Source organism: Somniosus microcephalus, chromosome 9 (genome assembly GCF_052327205.1).
Source record: "Somniosus microcephalus isolate GS21.2 chromosome 9, FLI_Smic_1.0, whole genome shotgun sequence".
NCBI classification, from domain to species: domain Eukaryota; kingdom Metazoa; phylum Chordata; class Chondrichthyes; order Squaliformes; family Somniosidae; genus Somniosus; species Somniosus microcephalus.
The window spans coordinates 241,912,114-241,934,194 of record NC_140995.1 but is presented as its reverse complement, the minus strand read 5'-3'; the positions used below and the strand labels follow the sequence as shown (position 1 = coordinate 241,934,194).

The window sequence follows — 22,081 nt, the reverse complement described above, 5'->3', positions numbered from 1 at the left end:
CGTCTCTTTATTGAAAAAAGGCTGAGGGGTGACCTAATAGGGATCTTTAAAATGATGAAAGGTTTTGATAGAGTGGATACAGAGAGAATGTTTCCACTTGTGGGGAAGAGCATAACTATAGGCCATCAATATAGGATAGTCACCAAGAAATCCAATAGGGAATTCAGAAGAAACTTCTTTACCCAAAGAGTGGTGAGAATGTGGAACTCACTACCACAGGGAGTGGTTGAGGCGAATAGTATAGATGCATTTCAGGGGAGGCTAGACAAGCATATGAGGGAAAAGGGAATAGAGGGTTATGCTGATAGATTTAGATGAGGAAAGACGGGAGAAGGCTTGTGAGGAGCATAAATGCCGGCATGGACTGGTTGGGCCGTATATCCAATGTTATTCCAAAGTAAATCATGTGGTTTGTGTTAAGTATGTGTATTGTATTGAACAATTAACACAAAGACTTAAACGTATAACTCAAACAGGTCTTTACTGGTTGGAGGTAGGGACTACACGTAGGTCTTTACTTCTTGCCCACAGGCGGGAACTGAGGGGAGATCAGTACCCACAGTACTATTTATACCCCTATGGCCAGGAGTGGTACTGCGTATCACTACGCCCTACAAGTAGTGCAGTCCTGTCCATAGGTTTAAAGTAGCACACATATTACATACACAACATTCCTCCCTTCTTAGCTTTACAGTCATCTCCCCATTTAACATAACGTAATAACATATATACATATATAACTTCAGGTTTACATAACAGAATAACATAGATACATAGATAACTTCATGTCAAAACAGATCACAGATTCAGTCTCTGCGGAAAACAGTTCACAGATTCAATCTCTGCGGAAAATAGTTCACAAATTCAGTCTCTGTGGTGTAGTCGGTTCACGTTGCTGGAGTGACTCATTCAATAGTCCTTCCATGGATTTAACAGCTTGAACTTCCGAACTGATTTGGCTCCGTTCGGAGGGACCACGTGTGTGATCTGGTAGAGGTAATAATGGTTCAGATGGGTCATCTTCTGTTTCGACTTTTCCTTTTCTGCTTCTTGGAGACTCTCTGGGCTCCACTGTCAGCTGCCAGCTGCATGCGCAGTTCCTCCTTCTCTTCCTCCTTTTTCCGTAGTAGAGCCACCTTCTCCCGATGTTCCGTAGACTTTCGGTGCTCCTCCATGATTTCTGTATGGTGGGAGTCGAAGTTACAAGTTGGGCAGGACAGGACATAGTAATATTCGGAGTCGTCCGACAGGTCAGCGAGAGGGTCTTCTATGTCCTCCCTACCCAGCTGGACGTCAGCCAGCTTTTGTTCCAAATCCAGACATCTTTCCTGAAGAGACTTCTTCACGTGTTCCGCTTCCTCTAACTTTTTCTGGGCTTTCAGCAAGTTGTTTACTAGTGACCTCATTTGTGATTTTAATACTTCAACTTCTTTTGGAGATTGATTGATCGGACTATTCAATCCCTCTACCGTAGCAGCTGTTTCAGCGGTCTGTTGTTCTACGTTGACGTGAGTCAGCGTACTTTTGGCATCCAAGGGCTGCTATGTTGCAGTCATCTCAGTCTGTGTTGCCACCTCAGCTCTTCCAATAACCTTTGAGAGCTCCGAACCCCTTTCGTTTGAATATTGAAGTTCGTGTTCAAGTTTTTCCCATTTCAGAGTCCTGTCCTTCAGCATATGCAGGAGTTGGCTGACCGTTAACTCCTCTGACATCAGACGTTTTGTGTGCTCCTGCTCCATTTGCTCCAGCAGCTGCTTCTGTTGTCTTTCCAGATGTTCCCACTCTATATCAAAGAACTCTTTCGTCGCTTTCATCTCTTGCTCAAAACGGCGAATCATTTGTTCTAATTGCTGTTGCAGTTTGAAATGGAGTTGAGTTCGAGCCCGGTGTCCCTCAGAAATGTGCATGTCAGTAGACTGGACAGACTCAGAATTCTCTATCTCAGTGGAATTCTGTGCTGAAACTTTGTCTTTTGCACACAGGTTGGTCTTACCATCATCAGTTCCAGAGTCTGGGTTGATTATGTTCACCGAGTTCTCACTCGTTATTGTTTGTAGGAAATGCCAGTCCATATTCATTTTCCTAATCCACTCCCGTCCTAGTAGTGGAGGACCTCCTTCAGATAGCACATATAAGTCCATTATTTGACTTTCTTCGCCCTTGTGGACCACTGTGACCTCAATTTTCCCGATGGGGTACACTCTTTGCCCCGTGTATATTTTCAATATGAGCTCCGTATCCTGTAGGGGAATATGTTGGAATAACCTTCCATAATCTTTCTTATTTATGACCGTCAATGCCGATCCAGTGTCCAATTCCAGTTTTACTTGGACTCCTTCTATCTGAAGAGTGACCCAAATTGTCTGGAGGTCTGCACCCTTACCCACGTTGAGTACCCTTAAGCCAGCCAGTTCATTACTGCTAGCGTCTGAATCGGACTCCTGTTCGGCCACCTTGTGTACTTTTGCGTATTTTCCTTGCGGTGACTTCTTGTTGCTGGTCTTCTTCCCTGACCTGCATACTCTAGCTATGTGTCCAAGCCTACCACAAGTTCTACATTCTTGGTTTTTAAACCAACACTGGTTCTGATCATGCGTTGTCTTTCCACAACGATAACATTTGCCAGAACTCACACCCAATTTGTGTGCACTGAGCTCCGGTGACCGTAGCTGCATTACTGCCGTGCCTCTCGCTGCGGCTTCGTGTGCTGCTGCCATAGTGACCGCCTTCTCAAGCGTCAGCTCATTCTCCTCGAGCAGTCGCTTTTGTGTATCCTGTTTAAATAAACCACACACAAATTTGTCTCGTAGTGCATCTGTCAGTCCCGTTCCAAACTGGCAATATTTCGCTAATTTACGCAATTCCAGCAAATATTCAGCATTGCTTTCATGCTGTAGCTGCCTTCTGTCGTAAAATTTAAATCGTTCCGCTAGCATCAGCGGCGTGGGGTTTAGATGATCTTTCAGGACAGTAACAATCTCATCGAACGTCTTATCCGCCGGTTCATCTGGTGATAACAGGTGTTTCAATTGCCCGTATGTCTTCGCACCCATTAAATTTAATAATGTTAGAGCTTTATCTTGGTCACGAATTTTATTGGCCTTACAATAATTTTTTACTCTTTCAACATATATGGCCCAATCTTCGAGGTCACTATCAAAGGTGCTAATATTCCCGTGTTTAGGCATTGTAGATTTGCAATTTCTCAGATTTTCTTTTCTTTACTTGTTATCAAAGATGGCGGCTTCCCGCTCTTGCCGTCGTCCTCCGCCCACAAAATGGCGGTTTTCCCACGCTTGGCGGTCTTCACCCGTCCCCCGACGCCGTCTCCCTTCAGCCCCCGAGTGCGGCCCTTATCTTCGCCGCGATCGCCTGAGTGCGGCCCTTATCAGCGGATGCGATCGCTGGATCGCGAAGTGGCTCCCGACCAAAGCGGCTCTCGGCCCTTATCTTCTGTGCAATCGATAACCCGCACTGTGCACCACGGCTCTCGCACCTTGAGCTTCTGCAGCCGCCGCGCCTTTCAGTCCGAGTGCGGCCCTTATCTTTGGTCCCGATCGCTGGCCCGCGCTGCGCCTCGCACTTGAAGGCGGCCCGGCCTTATCTCCGATCGCGATCGATGGCCCTTATCTGCTCCGACTTCCCCAGCCCTGTCTTTGCAGCCAACGCTGCACGGCTTACCCCACCACCTAGGTTGAACAAGGAAACTGCAGAAAGACTTCTGTCAGTCGCTGGAAGCTGTCAGGATGGCTGCTGCACTCCAGTGCTCAGTCGCTGATGGAGGCTTCAGAGTCCTAAGCCTGTCACTTCTAGTGGGGTGGTGAGGTTTGAAACCTCTCTTCAACTGCCGCAGGGTAAGAACCTGACTCGTCGCCAGTGTTAAGTATGTGTATTGTATTGAACAATTAACACAAAGACTTAAACGTATAACTCAAACAGGTCTTTACTGGTTGGAGGTAGGGACTACACGTAGGTCTTTACTTCTTGCCCACAGGCGGGAACTGAGGGGAGATCAGTACCCACAGTACTATTTATACCCCTATGGCCAGGAGTGGTACTGCGTATCACTACGCCCTACAAGTAGTGCAGTCCTGTCCATAGGTTTAAAGTAGCACACATATTACATACACAACAGTTTGTCTCTCTCCAAACAAGAACAAACCCCAGCCAGTTTTGACAAAGGGTCATCGACCTGAAATGTTAACTGTTTCTCTCTCTACAGATGCTGCCTGACCTGCTGAGTATTTCCAGCATTTTCTGTTTTTATTTAAGAACAAATCCCATGCTTGGCAAATGTTATTTTTACAAAGACTGAGCCTCTTTAAATCCCTATGAGCCACACAGACCATAAGGGTCTCAGTTCTGATCCCAGGGCTGCGCTGAGTTAGCTGCTGGTAGCTGAGACTGCAGTAAGTGGGTGCTAGAACTGCAGTCAACACCACTGTGTTCGGGAGGGGAGGAATCTTCCAGCATGCCACCTCCTGATTGCTATTCCATGATCCTTGCTGGAATGTGGATGTGTGTGAGGACAGGGCTGGGCTTAGCATACTTGTTGAATTCGCGCACTGACACTGACTGTCTCGGCCCACGCAGTAAACGTGGCCCCTTGGGTGAGGTACCAGAGTGTGCGGTACAGACATGCCCCAGCAAAGGGTCAGCACCTTCACGCAAGATGGGAGTGACTTGGCAAGAAAAGCAAAGGAGAATACCTTTTATTTCAAAAATGTCCTTCTCTGCCTCTCTCTCTCTCTCTCTCGAGTGCTGACCCCTGCTGGAGATTGCTCCCACAGACACTCATCGTCCTTCAGTTAAAAAGAAATACCTGCTTTTATACAGAGCCTTTCACAAACTCAGTGCGCCCCAAAGCGCTTTACAGTTAATGAAGTACTTTTGAAGTGTAGTCACTGTTGTAATGTAGGATACGTGGCAGCTAAGGTTCCACAAACAGCAATGAGATAATGACCAGATAATCTATTTTAGTGATGCTGATTGAGGGATAAAATATTGGCCCAGGACACCGGGGATAACTCCCTGCTCTTCAAAATAGTGCCGTGGGATCTTTTACTTCCCCCTGAGAGAGCAGACAGGGCCTCGGTTTAACATCTCATCTGAAAGTACTGCACTCAAATGACTATTCATATGAGAGCCTAACTAGTTCAGATAGGCTATTTTACCATGAAGGGCATCGCCTCTCCTTTCTCACCGGACGCCCACACAGGTCCAAAATGCATTGAGGCACCTCCGAACAGCAATCAGGAGTCACAATCCTCGCTCATTTGTCCCCTTCCCATCTGAGCAGCTCAGGCCCATTTATAGCTCCCTAATCAATCCCCTCACTGACCTCAGCCAACTCAGCACAAGCCAGTGACAATCACTGACCATCCTGGCTGAACATCTCTGGAGAGACAGACACACCATCCAGTCAAAGGCTGGGGAAGAGGGGAATCAGATAAAAAGCTAAGTAATAAATGTAAGTGCACCGTATCTGCAGTACTTTACCTGGGAGGCAATTCCCTCGAGTGAACTGGACAGTGTCAGCAGATTTAAAAACAGAAAATGCTGGAGAAACTCAGCAGGTCAGGCAGCATCTGTGAAGAGAGAAACAGAGTTAACGTTTCAGGGCGATGACCTTTCGTCAGAACCTGAAACGTTAACTCTTGTTTCTCTCTTCACAGATGCTGCCTGACCTGCTGAGTTTCTCCAGCATTTTCTGTTTTTATTTCAGATTTCCAGCATCCGCAGTATTTTGCTTTTGTATTAGTGTCAGCAGACTATTCGACTGTGGGAGCATCACAGCTGAACCTATTCCCATGCTCACCTGGAGCGTACACATGCACTACTTCGAGGGGAGGGGTGCACTGGATGGAGGCGAGTAGGAACAGCGGGTGATTTTTCCTCCCAAATGTCGTATCCACTACCTCTGCCCCAGCGAGGATCAGATAACTCCGCACAGACCAGGGACCTACTGGTCTGAATGGCTCAGTCACTCACTGAGCCATCAAGGGATCTTTGGTGCATCCCGTGGATTTTCAGGCAGGGAAAGTTATGGCCCATTCCCCTCCCCATCCAGCAGCACTGAGCAAGCTGTGCCACCCTCACAGCTGTCTCAGCACAGCTGAGCACAGAGCTCCCCTTCCAGCTCGATAAGTTCACACAGCAAGCAGTTGATGCACACTGCCCAGGCAGGTTCAAGGTTCAATCCCTGCCTGTCCCGAGTTAGCTCAACTCAGCAGGACAGTATTTGGAGGACTATATTGGCCACTCTTCCCAACCCCCCCACCCCCAAAGAACATCATCCATGGTTTTAACTCTGCAGTACCAGAAACTGCAGCCGTGTTTGATAAGACCCACGCACCACATTGTGAATACTGCTGCAGCTCACAGCCTTTGCCTGTGGAACTGTAACACAGTAAGGGCTTCAAGCTTTCATAGAATCACAGAAAGTTACGGCACAGAAGGAGGCCATTCGACCCATCCTGTCTGTGCCAGCCAAAAAAGAGCTATCCACCCTAATCCCAATTTCCAGCTCTTGCTCAATAACCTTGTAGGTTACGGCACATCATTATGTGCATATCAAAGTACTTTTTAAATGTGATGAGAGAGTTTCTGTCTGTACCACCCTTTCAGGCAGTGAGTTCCAGACCCCCACCACCTTCTGGGTGAAAAAATTCTCCTCAACTCCACTCTAATCCTTCTACCAGTTACTTTAAATCGATGTCCCCTGGTTACTGACCCCTCTGCCAAGGGAAACAGGTCCTTCCTATCCACTCTATCTAGGCCCCTCATAATTGTATACACCTCAATTAGATCTCCCCTCAGCCTCCTCTGTTCCAAAGAAAACAACCTCAGCCTATCCAATCTTTCCTTATAGCTAAAATTCCCCAGTCCTGGCAACATCCTTGTAAATCTCCTTTGTACACTCTCCAGTGCAATCACATCTTTCCTGTAATGTGGTGACCAGAACTGTACACAGTACTCTAGCTGTGGCCTAACTAGTGTTTTATACAGTTCAAGCATAACCTCCCTGCTCTTATATTTTATGCCTCGGCTAATAAAGGAAAGGTAGTGCAGGGGTCCCCTGTGGACATCCCCCTCTCAAACAGATATACCACGTTGAATACTGTTGGGGGGGATGGCTTATCAGAGGAAGGCAGCAGCAGCCAACTTCCTGGCACCAGGGGTGGCTCTGCTGCACAGGACGGGAGGAAAAAGAGGGGGAGAGCTATAGTAATAGGGGATTCTATTGTAAGGGGAATAGATAGGCATTTCTGCGGCCGCAAACGAGACTCCAGGATGGTGTGTTGCCTCCCTGGTGCAAGGGTCAAGGATGTCTCAGAGCGGCTGCAGAACATTTTGGAAGGAGAGGGTGAACAGCCAGTTGTCGTGGTGCATATAGGTACCAACGATATAGGTAAAAAACGGGATGAGGTCCTAAAAGCTTAATATAGGGAGTTAGGAGGTAAATTAAAAAATAGGACCTCAAAGGTAATAATCTCAGGATTGCTACCAGTGCCACGTGCTAGTCAGAGTAGAAATAGAAGGATATTTCAGAGGAATACGTGGCTAGAGGAATGGTGCAAGGGGGAGGGATTCAAATTCCTGGGACATTGGAACCGGTTCTGGGGGAGGTGGGACCAGTTCAAACCAGACGGTTTGCACCTGGGCAGGGCTGGGACCGATGTCCTAGGGGGAGTGTTTGCTCGTGCTCTGGGGAGGGTTTAAACTAAAATGGCAGGGGGTTGGGAACCTGAGCAGGGAGACAGAGGAAAGGGAAACAAGGATAAAAGCAAAAGATAGGAAGGAGAAAAACAAAAGTGGCAGTCAGAGAAATCAACGGTTTAAATCAAACATGGCCACAGTAAATAATAATTCTAATAGGTCTAAGAGCATTAAAAAAACAAGTCTGAAGGATTTGTGTCTTAATGCGAGGAGCATTCGTAATAAGGTGGATGAATTAGCTGCGCAAATAGAGGTAAACGAATAGGATTTGATTGGGATTACGGAAACATGGCTCCAGGGAGGCCAAGGCTGGGAACTCAACATCCAGGGGTATTCAATATTCAGGAAAGATAGGCAAAAAGGAAAGGGAAGTGGGGTAGCATTGCTGGTTAAAGAAGGGATTAACACAATTGTAAGGAAGGATATTTGCTCTGATGATGTGGAATCTGTATGGGTAGAAATACCAAGGGGCAGAAAACGTTAGTGGGAGTGGTATATAGACCTCCAAACAGTAATGTGGAGGTTGGGGATGGCATTAAAAGGGAAATTAGAGAAGCATGCAATAAGGGCACAGCAGTCATCTTGGGTGACTTTAATCTACATATAGATTGGGCTAACCAAATTAGTAACAATACTGTGGAGGAGGAATTCCTGGAGTGTTTACGGGCTGGTTTCCTGGACCAATATGTCGAGGAACCAACCAGAGATCAGGCCATCTTAGACTGGGTATTATGTAACGAGAAAGGATTAATTAGCAATCTTGTTGTACGAGGCCCCTTGGGTCGGAGCGATCATAATATGATAGAATTCTTCATTAAGATGGAGAATGAAGTAGTTGACTCAGAGACTAGGGTCCTGAATTTAAATAAAGGAAACTACGATGGTCTGAGGTGCGAGTTGGGTAGGATTGATTGAGGAATGTCACTCAAAGGGTTGACAGTGGATAGGCAATGGCAAACATTCAAAGACCGCATGGATGAACTACAGAATTTGTTCATCCCAGTTTGGCATAAAAATAAAACAAAAAAGGTGACTCAACCGTGGCTAACAAGGGAAATTAGGGATAGCATAAGATCCAAGGAGAGGACATATAAATTGGCCAGAAAAAGCAGTAAACCTGAGGATTGGGAGCAGTGTAGGATTCAACAAAGGAGGACAAAGGGATTAATTAAGGGGAAAATAGAATACGAGAGTAAGCTTGCAGAGAACATAAAAACTGACTGTAAAAGTTTTTATAGATATGTGAAGAGAAAAAGATTGGTGAAGTCAAGCGTAGGTCCCTTGCAGTCAGAATCAGGGGAATTTATAATGGGGAACAAAGAAATGGCAGACCAATTATCTTCACAAAGGAGGACACAAATAACCTCCCAGAGATGTCAGGGAACATAGGGTCTGATGAAAGGGGGGAACTGAAAGAAATCAGTATTTGTAGGGAAATGGTGTTAGGGAAATTGATGGGATTGAAGGCCGATAAATCCCCAGGGTCTGATAATCTTCATCCTAGGGTGCTTAAGGAAGTGGCCCTAGAAATAGTAGATGCATTGCTGATCATCTTCCAACATTCGATGGAATCTTGAACTGTACCCATGGATTGGAGGGTAGCTAATGTTACCCCACTATTCAAAAAAGGTGGTAGAGAGAAAACGGGGTATTACAGACCGGTAAGCCTGACATCGGTAGTGGGGAAAATGCTAGAGTCCATTATAAAATATGTAATAGCATAGCACTTGGAAAACAGTGACAGGATCGGACAAAGTCAACATGGATTTACAAAAGGTAAATCGAGCTTGACTAATCTACTGGAATTTTTTGAGGATGTAACTGGTAAAATAGATACGGGAGAACCAGTGGATGTGGTGTACTTGGACTTTCAGAAGGCTTTCGATAAGGTCCCGCATAAGAGATAAGCGTGTAAAGTTAAGGCACACGGGATTGGTGGCAAGGTATTGACTTGGATAGAGAACTGGTTGACAGACAGAAAGCAAACAGTTGGAATAAATGGGTCTTTTTTCAAGTGGCAGGCAATGACTAGTGGGGTACCACCGGGATCGGTCCTTGGACCCCAGCTATTCACAATATATATTAATGATCTAGACAAGGGAACTAGATGTAATATCTCCAAATTTGCAGATGACACAAAGCTGGGTGGGCGTGTGTGTTGTGAGGAGGATGCTGAGAAACTCCAGGATGATTTGGACAGGTTGGGTGATTGGGCAGAAGCATGGCAGATGCAATATAACGTGGATAAATGTGAGGTTATCCACTTTGGTGGCAAAAACAGGAAGGCAGATTATTATCTGAATGGCAATAGATTGGGAGAAAGGGAAGTGCAACGAGACTTGGGTGTCCTTGTGCACCAGTCGCTGAAGGTAAGCATGCAGGTGCAGCAGGCGGTTAAGAAAGCAAATGGTATGTTGGCCTTCGTAGCGAGAGGGTTTGAGTACAGGAACAAGGATGTCTTGCTGCAGTTGTACAGGGCCTTGGTGAGACCACATCTTGAGTATTGTGTGCAGTTTTGGTCACCTTATCTGAGGAAGGATGTTCTTGCCATGGAAGGAGTTCAGCAAAGATTCACCAGGCTGATACCTGGGATGTCAGGAATGACGTATGAGGAGAGATTGGGTCGAGTGGGCTTGTACTCGCTGGAGTTTAGAAGGATGAGAGGGGATCTCATTGAAACTTATAAAATTCTGACAGGACTGGACAGACTAGATGCAGGAAGGATGTTCCCAATGGTCAGGGAGCCCAGAACCAGGGGTCACAGTCTAAGGATAAGGGGTAAGCCATTTAGGACAGAAATGAGGAGGAATTTCTTCACCCAGAGTGGTGAACCTGTGGAATTCTCTACCACAGAAGGCAGTAGAGGCCAATTCATTAAATATATTCCAAGAAGGAGTTGGATATATTTCTTAAGGCTAAAGGGATCAAGTGGTATGGGGAGAAAGCAGGGACCGGGTACTGAATTTGGATAATCAGCCATGATCGCATTGAATGGCGGAGCAGGCTCGAGGGGCCGAATGGCCTACTCCTGCTCCTATCTTCTATGTATCCCATATGCCTTCTTAACCACCTTATCGATCTGTCCTGCAACTTTCAGGGATCTGAGGACATGCACTCCAAGGTCCCTCTGTTCCTCTACACTGCTCAGTATCCTACCATTTATTGTGTATTTCCTTACCTTGGTGGCCCTCCCCAAATGCATTACCTCACACTTCTCTGGATTGAATTCCATTTGCCACTTTTCTGCCCACCTGACCAGTCCATTGATATCTTCCTGCAGTCTGCAGCTTTCTTCTTCATTATCAGCCACACGGCCAATTTTTGTATCATCTGCAAATCTCTTAATCATGCCCCCTACATTGAAGTCTAAGTCATTGATATATACCACAAAAAGCAAGGGACCGAGTACTGAGCCCTGCGTAACCCCACTGGAAACAGCCTGCCAGTCACAAAAACACCCGTCGACCATTACCCTTTGCTTCCTGCCACTGAATCAATTTTGGATCCAACTTGCCACTTTTCTGACCAGTCTGCCATGTGGGACCTTGTCAAAGGCCTTGCTAAAATCCATGTAGACTACATCAGATGCGATACCCTCATTACCTGCTCAAAAAATTCAATCTAGTCAGACATGACCTTCCCTTAACAAATCTATGCTGAATGTCCTTGATTAATCAATCCATCCCTTTCTAAATGACAATTTATACTGTTGCTCAGAATTTTTTCCAATAATTTGCCCACCACCGAGGTTAGGCTGACTGGCCTGTAATTACTCAGTCTATCCCTTTCTCCCTTTTTGAACAATGGTACAATGTTAACGGTCCTCTGGCACCACACCTGTAGCCAGAGAGGATTGACAAATGATGGTCAGAGCTTCCACTATTTCCCCCTTGCTTCTCTTAACAGCCTGGGATACATCCGGGCCTGGCGATTTAACCACTTTCAAAGATACTAAACCTCTTAATATTTCCTCTCTCACTATGTTTATCTCATCTAATATTTCACACTCCTCTTCCTTAACTACACTGTCTGCATCGTCTCTCTTTTTTGTGAAGACAGATGCAAAGTATTCATTAAAAACCAGGACAGTGCACTGATGACACCCAGCTCTACCTCTCCACCACTTCTATCGACCCCTCCACGGTCTCTAAATTGTCAGTCTGCTTGTCCGACATCCAGTCCGGGATGAGCAGAAATTTTCTCCAATTAAATATTGGGAAGACCGAAGCCATTGTTTTCGGTCCCCGCCACAAATTCTGTTCCCTAGCCACCGACTCCATCCCTCTCCCTAACATCTGGCTGAAGCTGAACCAGTGTTCACAACCTTGGTGTCATATTTGACCCTGAAATGAGCTTCCGACCACATATCCGCAGCATCACTAAGACCGCCTATTTCCACCTCCGTAACATCACCCGACTCCGCCCTTGCCTCAGCTCATCCACTGCTGAAATCCTCATCCATTCCTTTGTTACCTCTAGACTTGATTATTCCGATGCATTCCTGGCTGGCCTCCCACATTCTACCCTACGTAAACTTGAGGTCATCCAAAACTTGGCTGCCCATGTCCTAACTCGCACCAAGTCCCGTTCACCCATGTTCTCGCTGACCTACATTGGCTCCCGGTTAAGCAACACCTCGATTTGAAAATTCTCATCCTTGTTTTTAAATCCCTCCATGGCCTTGCTCCTCCCTCTGTGTAATCTCCTCCATTCCCACAACCCCTCAAGATATCTGCGTTCCTCTAACTCTGCCCTCTTGAGCATCCCCGATTATAGTCACTCAACCATTGGTGGCCGTGCCTTCTGTGGCCTAGGCTCTAAGCTCTGGAATTCCCTCCCTAAGCCTCTTTTCTCCTTTAAGACACTCCTTAAAACCTACCTTTGACCAAGCTTTTGGTCACCTGCCCTAATTTATCATGTGGCTCGGTGTCACATTTTGTGTGTTATACTCCTGTGCAGCGCCTTGGGCCATTTTACGTTAAAAGCGCTATATAAGCACAAGTTGTTGTTGAGAGTAAATAACAAATTATACAATGCCTTTAACATAGTGAAACATCCCAACATGCTTTGACACCAAGCCACATAAGGTGATATTAGGACAGGTGACCAAATGCTTGGTCAAAGAGTTTTAAAGAGCGTCTTTAAGGAGGTAGAGAGGAAATTACAGAGCTTGGGGCAGAGGCACGGCCACCAACGGTAGAGCAATGAAACTCGGGGAAGAGGACAGAATTGGAGCACAGCGATCTAGGAGGGTTGGAGGAGGTTAGAGAAAGGGAGGGGCAAGGCCAGGCTATGGAGAGATTTGAACACAAGGATGAGAATTTTCAAATCGAGGCATTGCTGGTAGGTCAGGAAGCACAGGGTGATGGGCAATATTCCCTTTAATTTTTGGGGGGTGCACGGCCCCTTTAAGCGACACCAGGGCTGTGGATGCTCAGTCGTGGAGTATATTCAAGACTGACATCAATAGGTTTTTGGGCACTAAGAGACTCAAGGGATATGGCAGGAAAGTGAAGTTGATGTAGAAGTTCAGCCATGATCTTATTGAATGGCGGAGCAGGCTCGAGCGGCCGTATGGCCTACTCCTGCTCCTAATTCTTATGACACCGACTGCACGAATTACACATTGAATGGTTGCACAATAGCCACATCGACTGTACAACCACTGGGGCTCGGCCCTCTGAATCTGGTTCCTGCCTTACAAGGACTCGTGGACAGAGAGAGCACTGTCTCACCAGGAGCTGTCAGGTGTACAACTGGATTTAGAGGGCAGGGATAAGAACCCAAATTCTGTTTTGGAAGCTGTTGCCGTTTAATCCCAGAACGATGAGACATCCCAGGGCAGGATCCAGCGGTGGAACCGGAGCTATCCTATAGCTGGTTTGTTCGGAGGGGGTTGGATTTCATTTCCTCTCCTCCAAGCCACCAACCCCATGACTCTAGCATCAACCAGGCCAAATGTTGCTCAGCGGGCAGCATCGATCACTGGTCTCTCCTTCCTCCCCGAGGGCCACATGCCCAGTGGAGAGATCAGCCAACAGCGGCCATCAGTCCATGAGTCTGGTGTCGCCCAATTCAGCATCTTTCAAATGGAATGGGAAAGATTTGGAACCTAAAGAGGCAACATCACATTGAATCAGAGACAGTGAGAACGGGGCCAGACCAGAGAAGACAGCCTGTGAATGATGAGGAGTAGGCCAGGTGTAAATGTAAAGAAGACAAGAACTCCAACCGCCACCGAGAAAGCAGTGCGGTGCTTTTTTTTAAAAAAAAAACCTTGTTTTTTCAACTCACAACAATCCATGAACGGTTAACCTTTGCTGCTTGTTACAACAGTCAGTACAGTCTCAACTTAAGGAACAGCCCCTCCCGGACATCTTAATCAGCGAACTAAACATATTTCAAACAAATAGAAATGTGCTTTTTCCCCCCTTTTGTAAAGCAAGGTGTTTAACCCTTGGAGTACTCCATTGCCCTTTCACACAGCTTTAAGGACATATAAAGACGCTGACATCATGACTTATGGTGCATTTGGCCACTCATTTTTGTTGAGCTTAAAAAAAAGAAATCCCACACTGAACATTTTATTTTATTCTCTCCCGCTCCCCTCCTCCAAAGCTAATTCCACAAGCACGGACAGCCCTCTGGTACCAAAGTGGTCATTCCTTCCTGCGTTAATTCTGGAAAGATGTTCAACTACGGAGTGCATCACAGCCGAGCCCAATGCGGTCTTCCAATGGGCACGCCCTCCCTGATCACACATCATTGGATCACGATTGGCCAATAGCTCCCTTCCCAGCCAAGGGCACTTAGGTCAACTGTAGCAGCCCTGACCGCCGCCTCACTCGGCCTAGTTATTCAATTCATGTTAGTCTCCTTCAACGGGATGGGGCTGTAAACTGAGCTCCTCTGTAATCTGTAGGTGGGTTTGTACGGGGGGGGGGGGGGGGGGTAATGTATCTGTAAACGAGAACCTGCTACACCATGGCACCACACAATAGGAAGGAGTCAGCACAGACTTGAAACGGGCGGGACTGGGATGTGCCCTCGGGATCCTCAGTATGTCAAGAGTCTCTGCAGACCTCATTGAACCGGGGTTCAGCCCCGCAACGACCTTAAGGCTTTTATTCACTCCGATAGTTTTGGTTCAGTTCAGTGGCGTATTCCCTCCCAGGAAATTGGTGCACGAGGTCTTTGAGGGTCCTGGGACGTCTCCGTGAGATCCTGCAGATTTGAGGGGGATTGTGCCATACCGTGCAAGGGTGTAACTCAGGACGTCTCAAAACCCAAGCTGTTGATGGGCAATCGGTGAATATCAGCTCAAAGGCACACTCACAGAGCAGGGCAGTGGGAATTAGGATTCAATTAAAACAGGATTAATTCTGGACCCTTTTGGTAAAGGTTGAAAGGAGCTCACACAGGGCGGGAGCGAGGGATCGGAGGAGCGAATCACCGTTGTAGTCATTTAACTCTGATTCAAGCTGAAAGCTCGATGAGTGTACAAGTGGCACAGGAGGAGACCAACAGCTGCCAGTGACAGTAACACAAGATGGAAGAGGGTTTGGAGACTGGTTTAACACCAAGTGATTTTTGGAGAGCCTGACACTGTCACTCCCTAAAACACAGTAACCAACACCAATTGCTTTAAGGGTCTTTTAAGTTTATGGGTTTTTTTTTGAAGAGAATTGAGTTGGTGTTCAGCCAGTTCAGGGCCAGATTCAATTTGGCTCCAATGGTCCAGGAGGAAAAACCCAGCAGATTTCCAGTGACCCGCTGCTGGAGAGTGCATGTGTGGACCTCAGGTGAAGACGGGCAGGGGCGGGCTCGGCGGTGACATCACCTGTGGTGGAATAGGCGCTGACACTCACAATAGGCGTTTGTACCTCTCGAGGCTAGCAAGGGATGAGGAACGGAAGTTGAGGGAAGGAAAGCAAATGCAGGCGGTGAGATCGGCGGTGATCGCGCTTCGCGGGAAGGTGACACGCAGATAAAGTGCGGGATTGTGGGAGCTTCATCGGGGGGATAGAGCAGCTGAAACCTGTGACATCAGTGGGAGCGCCGCCGCCGGGTTAACAAGCGACAATGCCGCCCCTCCAGGCAACGTTTTGAGTGACGGCAAGGTAAATTCAGTTTTTGAGGTATCAGATTATTCCTGGTCACACACATCACACCCACCTTGAGACACGAACAAAGGTAGGCTGCACCCAGCACTGGGTGAGAGTTCACAGCATATACCAGGACATCCCGTCCGCTTTTCCCAGACCATTAGCTGGATTTCTGATTTATTGTCACTAACTTCCACCAGAATCGATGAATAACTAACCATGGACCAGTGGCAGGCGTTACAATAGCCCCCTCCCGACAGCCAATGCCAGGGTCAGAATCAGACCTTGCCTCCGAGAATTAAGATCTTCTTCTAATTATATGGCTACAAACCACCCCCCCCCCCCCCCCCCCCACCCCCAGGATTAATCACACTGCTAATACCACAGGGCGAAGAGTTAGAAGGGACAGAGCCCTCTGCTCCCTGGCAGTGTCGGTGTGTTTAGAGACCCTGAACGCACGGGTCAAATGCAAAGCCACCAGCGGGCGGACTGTGTGACAGAGCCCATCCGTACAGCGGGAGGACTGTGTGATGGAGCCTGTCCGTACAGCGGGAGGACTGTGTGATGGAGCCTGTCCGTACAGCGGGAGGACTGTGTGATGGAGCCTGTCTGTACAGCGCCAGGACTGTGTGACAGAGCCCGTCCGTACAGCGGGAGGACTGTGTGACAGAGCCAGTCCGTACAGCGGGAGGACTGTGTGACAGAGCCTGTCCGTACAGCGCCAGGACTGTGTGACAGAGCCCGTCCGTACAGCGCCAGGACTGTGTGACAGAGCCCGTCCGTACAGCGGGAGGACTGTGTGACGGAGCCTGTCCGTACAGCGGGAGGACTGTGTGACAGAGCCAGTCCGTACAGCGGGAGGACTGTGTGACAGAGCCCGTCCGTACAGCGGGAGGACTGTGTGACAGAGCCCGTCCGTACAGCGGGAGGACTGTGTGACAGAGCCTGTCCGTACAGCGGGAGGACTGTGTGACAGCCCGTCCGTACAGCGGGAGGACTGTGTGACGGAGCCAGTCCGTACAGCGGGAGGACTATGTGACAGAGCCAGTCCGTACAGCGGGAGGACTGTGTGACAGAGCGTGTCCGTACAGCGCCAGGACTGTGTGACAGAGCCCGTCCGTACAGCGCCAGGACTGTGTGACAGAGCCCGTCCGTACAGCGGGAGGACTGTGTGACAGAGCCCGTCCGTACAGCGGGAGGACTGTGTGACAGAGCCCGTCCGTACAGCGCCAGGACTGTGTGACAGAGCCCGTCCGTACAGCGGGAGGACTGTGTGACAGCCCGTCCGTACAGCGCCAGGACTGTGTGACGGAGCCTGTCCGTACAGTGCCAGGACTGTGTGACAGAGCCCGTCCGTACAGCGGGAGGACTGTGTGACAGAGCCTGTCCGTACAGCGGGAGGACTGTGTGACAGAGCCCGTCCGTACAGCGGGAGGACTGTGTGACAGAGCCCGTCCGTACAGCGGGAGGACTGTGTGACAGAGCCTGTCCGTACAGCGGGAGGACTGTGTGACGGAGCCTGTCCGTACAGCGGGAGGACTGTGTGACAGAGCCAGTCCGTACAGCGGGAGGACTGTGTGACAGCCCGTCCGTACAGCACCAGGACTGTGTGACGGAGCCTGTCCGTACAGCGCCAGGACTGTGTGACAGAGCCCGTCCGTACAGCGGGAGGACTATGTGACAGAGCCCGTCCGTACAGCGCCAGGACTGTGTGACAGAGCGTGTCCGTACAGCGGGAGGACTATGTGACAGAGCCAGTCCGTACAGCGCCAGGACTGTGTGACAGAGCCCGTCCGTACAGCGGGAGGACTATGTGACAGAGCCCGTCCGTACAGCGCCAGGACTGTGTGACAGAGCCCGTCCGTACAGCGGGAGGACTATGTGACAGAGCCTGTCCGTACAGCGCCAGGACTGTGTGACGGAGCCAGTCCGTACAGCGGGAGGACTGTGTGACAGAGCCCGTCCGTACAGCGCCAGGACTGTGCGACAGAGCCAGTCCGTACAGCGGGAGGACTGTGTGACAGAGCCCGTCCGTACAGCGGGAGGACTGTGTGACAGAGCCAGTCCGTACAGCGCCAGGACTGTGTGACGGAGCCTGTCCGTACAGCGGGAGGACTGTGTGACAGAGCCAGTCCGTACAGCGGGAGGACTGTGTGACAGAGCCAGTCCGTACAGCGCCAGGACTGTGTGACAGAGCCAGTCCGTACAGCGCCAGGACTGTGTGACAGAGCCTGTCCGTACAGCGGGAGGACTGTGTGACAGAGCCCGTCCGTACAGCGCCAGGACTGTGTGACGGAGCCTGTCCGTACAGCGCCAGGACTGTGTGACAGAGCCCGTCCGTACAGCGGGAGGACTGTGTGACAGAGCCCGTCCGTACAGCGGGAGGACTGTGTGACAGAGCCAGTCCGTACAGCGGGAGGACTGTGTGACAGAGCCAGTCCGTACAGCGGGAGGACTGTGTGACAGAGCCAGTCCGTACAGCGGGAGGACTGTGTGACAGAGCCAGTCCGTACAGCGGGAGGACTGTGTGACAGAGCGTGTCCGTACAGCGCCAGGACTGTGTGACGGAGCCTGTCCGTACAGCGGGAGGACTGTGTGACGGAGCCTGTCCGTACAGCGGGAGGACTGTGTGACGGAGCCTGTCCGTACAGCTCCAGCGGGAGGACTGTGACAGAGGGATTCACACTCTCCTGGCACTCCATCACCCTTTCAATGTGACAGCAGCTGCTTGTGTGCAGTTTCATTTACAGTTTATCTCTGGCATTAAGTTTTCCCCTTGTTCCAATCTTCCTCCAGTACTCAAAAGGGTTAAGCCAGAGGAATTCTGGACTTAAAAGCTTTAATGATCCCAACATGTGTACAAACCACCCTACCATTACCCCCCCACCTCCCCTCCCCACCCTATGTGATTTGGAGACTGGACATGCAGAGGTGGGGAGTGAAATAACCCCCCTGAAAATCCAAGGGCTACTGGACCATCCAAAGAAAACATACAGTGGCCCAAAGGGTCCACATTCAGCATCCTGTCAAAGACAGGCTCCCCTCCTCTCCTGAATGTTCTAACTCTTGCGAGCGGGTGGGGGGGGGGGAGAGAAACAGTCCCTTGGGCACCAGGCTACCATGTTCTAGATGCCAGCAGGCTATTCGGCCATGGGGGAATCACAGCTGAGCCTGATCCAGTCCCCACTTGGTGTGTATACATGTATTTGCAGCAGAGGGCACTGGACTGCAGAGAAGCAGGAACCACACGACACCCTGGGGGATGTTGGGGGGTGGGCGGGAGAGGAGAGGGGCGAACAGATGCTGGTACTGAGGCCAGTTGTACCGCTGCGCTGCCCAAGACCAGCAAATTCAGCACAGACAGAAACTGCCACAACAGCACAATTTTAAGTTTGCCACTCTTGTCAAAAGGGTTTCCTGAAACAGATTTAGGTGAATAACTCCAGTAGCAAGAGTCAGCCCGAAACAGTGGAAAAACCTGCACGGTGTGGGCTGCATTACACTTCTTTCTACCTCTCTGTGTAGGGGAGTTTAACTCTGAGTCACCCAGTACTGGGGGAAAGGGGCAGAGTTTAACTCTCAGTCACCCAGTACTGGGGGAAAGGGGCAGAGTTTAACTCAGTCACTAGCTGTTCTAATCAGTTCCCACTGGATGCTTTCCCTCTCCCTCCCTCCCTCCCTATTCCCGCAAACCCCGAGCAATCTTGTGATTGGAGCTTGTTGCGATCCCGATACCTCGCCTGTTCTCCTGACCTGTGTCACCCTGCACCATTCACAGTGTAACCTGGTGCAGGTGCAGCAGCAACACACACACAGATAGGGAGACACCTCCCTCCGCCACCACCAGCTCACTTCCGGCTCCGAAGGCGCTTGGCACGGCCGGGTGAGTCCAAGGCGGTGCTCTCGGACGGCGCCTTCTTGCGCTTGTTCTGCCCACTGGTGGCTTGCCCGCCCCCGGCCCCCGTCTCGATGACCCGCTCCAGCAGCTCCTGCAGGTCCTTGATCTTCTGCTCATTCTGCTGGTGTTTGAGTGTGTGCTCGCCCAGCTTGCGGTCCAGCTCAGCCAGGCGGGCGTTCTGCTCGCCGATGATCTGGTTCTGCTCCAGGATCTTCTGGTCCTGGTCCTGCAGCTGCTTGAGCTGCTCCTGGAACTTGACGCGGAACTCTGACACCTCACGCCTGGTGGCCGTCACGTTCAGTCCCTGTGCCTTCATCTGCTGCTGGAGTTTGCAGAGCTCCTGCCGAGCGGGGTTCTGCTTGGAGAAGAGCTGCACGGCCGTGAGTGTGGTGGACGGCCCTGGAACTGCGCACACAAAACAGGAACAAAACATCGTGAAAAAACACCCTGCACCCTATGCTCCTCCCACTCTCTCCACCTCCAATCTACAGCTCCAGGGCCTTGCTGGAGAAGGTAGGCGGTTGCAAAGATAAGCGGCCTTGTAGGCAGTGTAGATGAAAGTATAAAATTACAAAGGGATATTGATAGATTAAGTGAATGAGCTAAACTGTGGCAAATGGATTTCAATGTAGGCAAATGTAAGGTCATCCACTTTGGACCTAAAAAGTATAGAACAGGGTACTTTCGAAATGGTGAAAAGCTAAAACCAGTGGATGTCCAAAGAGACTTGGGGGTTCAGGTCCATAGATCATCAAAATATCATGAACAGGTACAGAAAATAATCAAGGTCCAATGGAATGCTGGCCTTTATATGTAGAGGGCTAGAGTACAAGGGGGTCGAAGTTATGCTGCAGCTGTACAACACCCTGGTTAGACTACACCTGGAGCACTGTGAGCAGTTCTGGGCACCACACCTTAGGAAGGAGATATTGGCCTTGGAGGGAGTGCAGCGTAGGTTTACCAGAATGATACCCGGACTCCAGGGTTAAGTTACGAGGAGAGATTACACAAATCCCTTCCTTGACTTCTCCGTCTCCATCTCTGGGGACAGGTTATTGACAAACATTCACTACAGGCCCACTGACTCCCACAGCTACCTGGACTATACTTCCTTCCACCCAGCCTCCTGTAAGGACTCCATTCCATTCTCCCAGTTTCTCCGTCGCATCTGCTCTGACGATGCCAACTTCCATACCAGTGCTTCCGACATGTCTTCCTTTTTCCTCAACCAAGGGTTCCCCCTCACTCCTGCCCCTCCCTCCCACAACCACGATAGGGTTCCCCTTGTCCTCACCTTTCACCCCACCAGCCTCCACATTCAACGGATCATCCTCTGCCAGTTCCGCCACCTCCAGCGTGATCCCACCACCAAACGCATCTTCCCCTCACCTCCCCTTTCAGCATTCCGTAGGGACCGCTCCCTCCGCGACACCCTAGTCCACTCCTCTATCGCCCACAACACCCCTTCTCCTGGCACCTTCCCATGCAAGCGCAGGAGATGCAACACATGCCCTTATACCTCCCCACTTTCCAGGACCCCAAACACCCCTTCCAGGTGAAACAGCGATTTACTTGTACTTCTTGCAATCTAGTATACTGTATTCACTGCTCACGATGTGGTCTCCTCTGCACTGGGGAGATCAAACGCAGATTGGGTGACCGCTTTGCGGAACACCTCCGTTCAGTCCGTAAGGGGGACCCCGAGCTTCTGGTCGCCTGTCACTTTAATTCACCGCTCCACTCCCCTTGCATTGTTCTGCGTAAGCTCGAAGAACAGCACCTCATCTTTCGATTAGGCATGTCACAGCCTTCTGGACTCAATATAGAGTTCAACAATTTCAGATCATAACACCGGCCCCTATCATATATATATTTTTTATCCACACTCTTGTTCTGTTCTCTCCCACATGGCGGCTGTCTTCCATTCTGCCAGCGCAATTTACACTTCATCTAAAGCCATCCTTTGTTTCTTAACCGGTCCCATTACCATCTCCTCTCGCCTTGAATGTCACTCACCGTCACTCACTGTCTCTCTCTCAATCTCTCTCACTCTCTCTCTCAATCTCTCTTGCCTTCCAGCCGATCACAGGCTTTCCCTTTTGTTCTTTCTCCCCTCTCCCATTTCCCAGCTCCTACACTTGCTTGAAAATCTGTTCCATTTCCTGCTTTTTCCAGTTCTGACGAAAGGTCATCGACCTGAAATGTTAACTCTGTTTCTCTCTTCACAGATGCTGCCTGACCTGCTGAGTTTCTCCAGCATTTTCTTTTTTTATTACACAAATTATTGTTGTATTCCTTAGAATTTAGAATGTTAAGGGGTGATCTGATCAAAGTTTTCAAGATATTAAGGGGAACAGAT

The 22,081-nt window shown here is 49.4% G+C and overlaps 1 protein-coding gene across 2 annotated transcripts in view; it reads right to left on the bottom strand.

Moving 5' to 3' along the window:
• Window positions 1-462: 462 nt before the first annotated feature.
• fbxo28 (F-box protein 28) overlaps window positions 463-22,081 on the bottom strand; it is a 66,272-nt gene continuing 44,653 nt past the window's right edge. For both annotated transcript variants that reach the window (XM_085998075.1, XM_085998076.1), the window contains one exon: window positions 463-20,127. In XM_085998075.1, coding sequence (XP_085854201.1) covers window positions 19,673-20,127 — 455 coding nt within the window. In that variant the 3' untranslated portion in view covers window positions 463-19,672. The remainder of the gene's footprint in view (window positions 20,128-22,081) is intronic.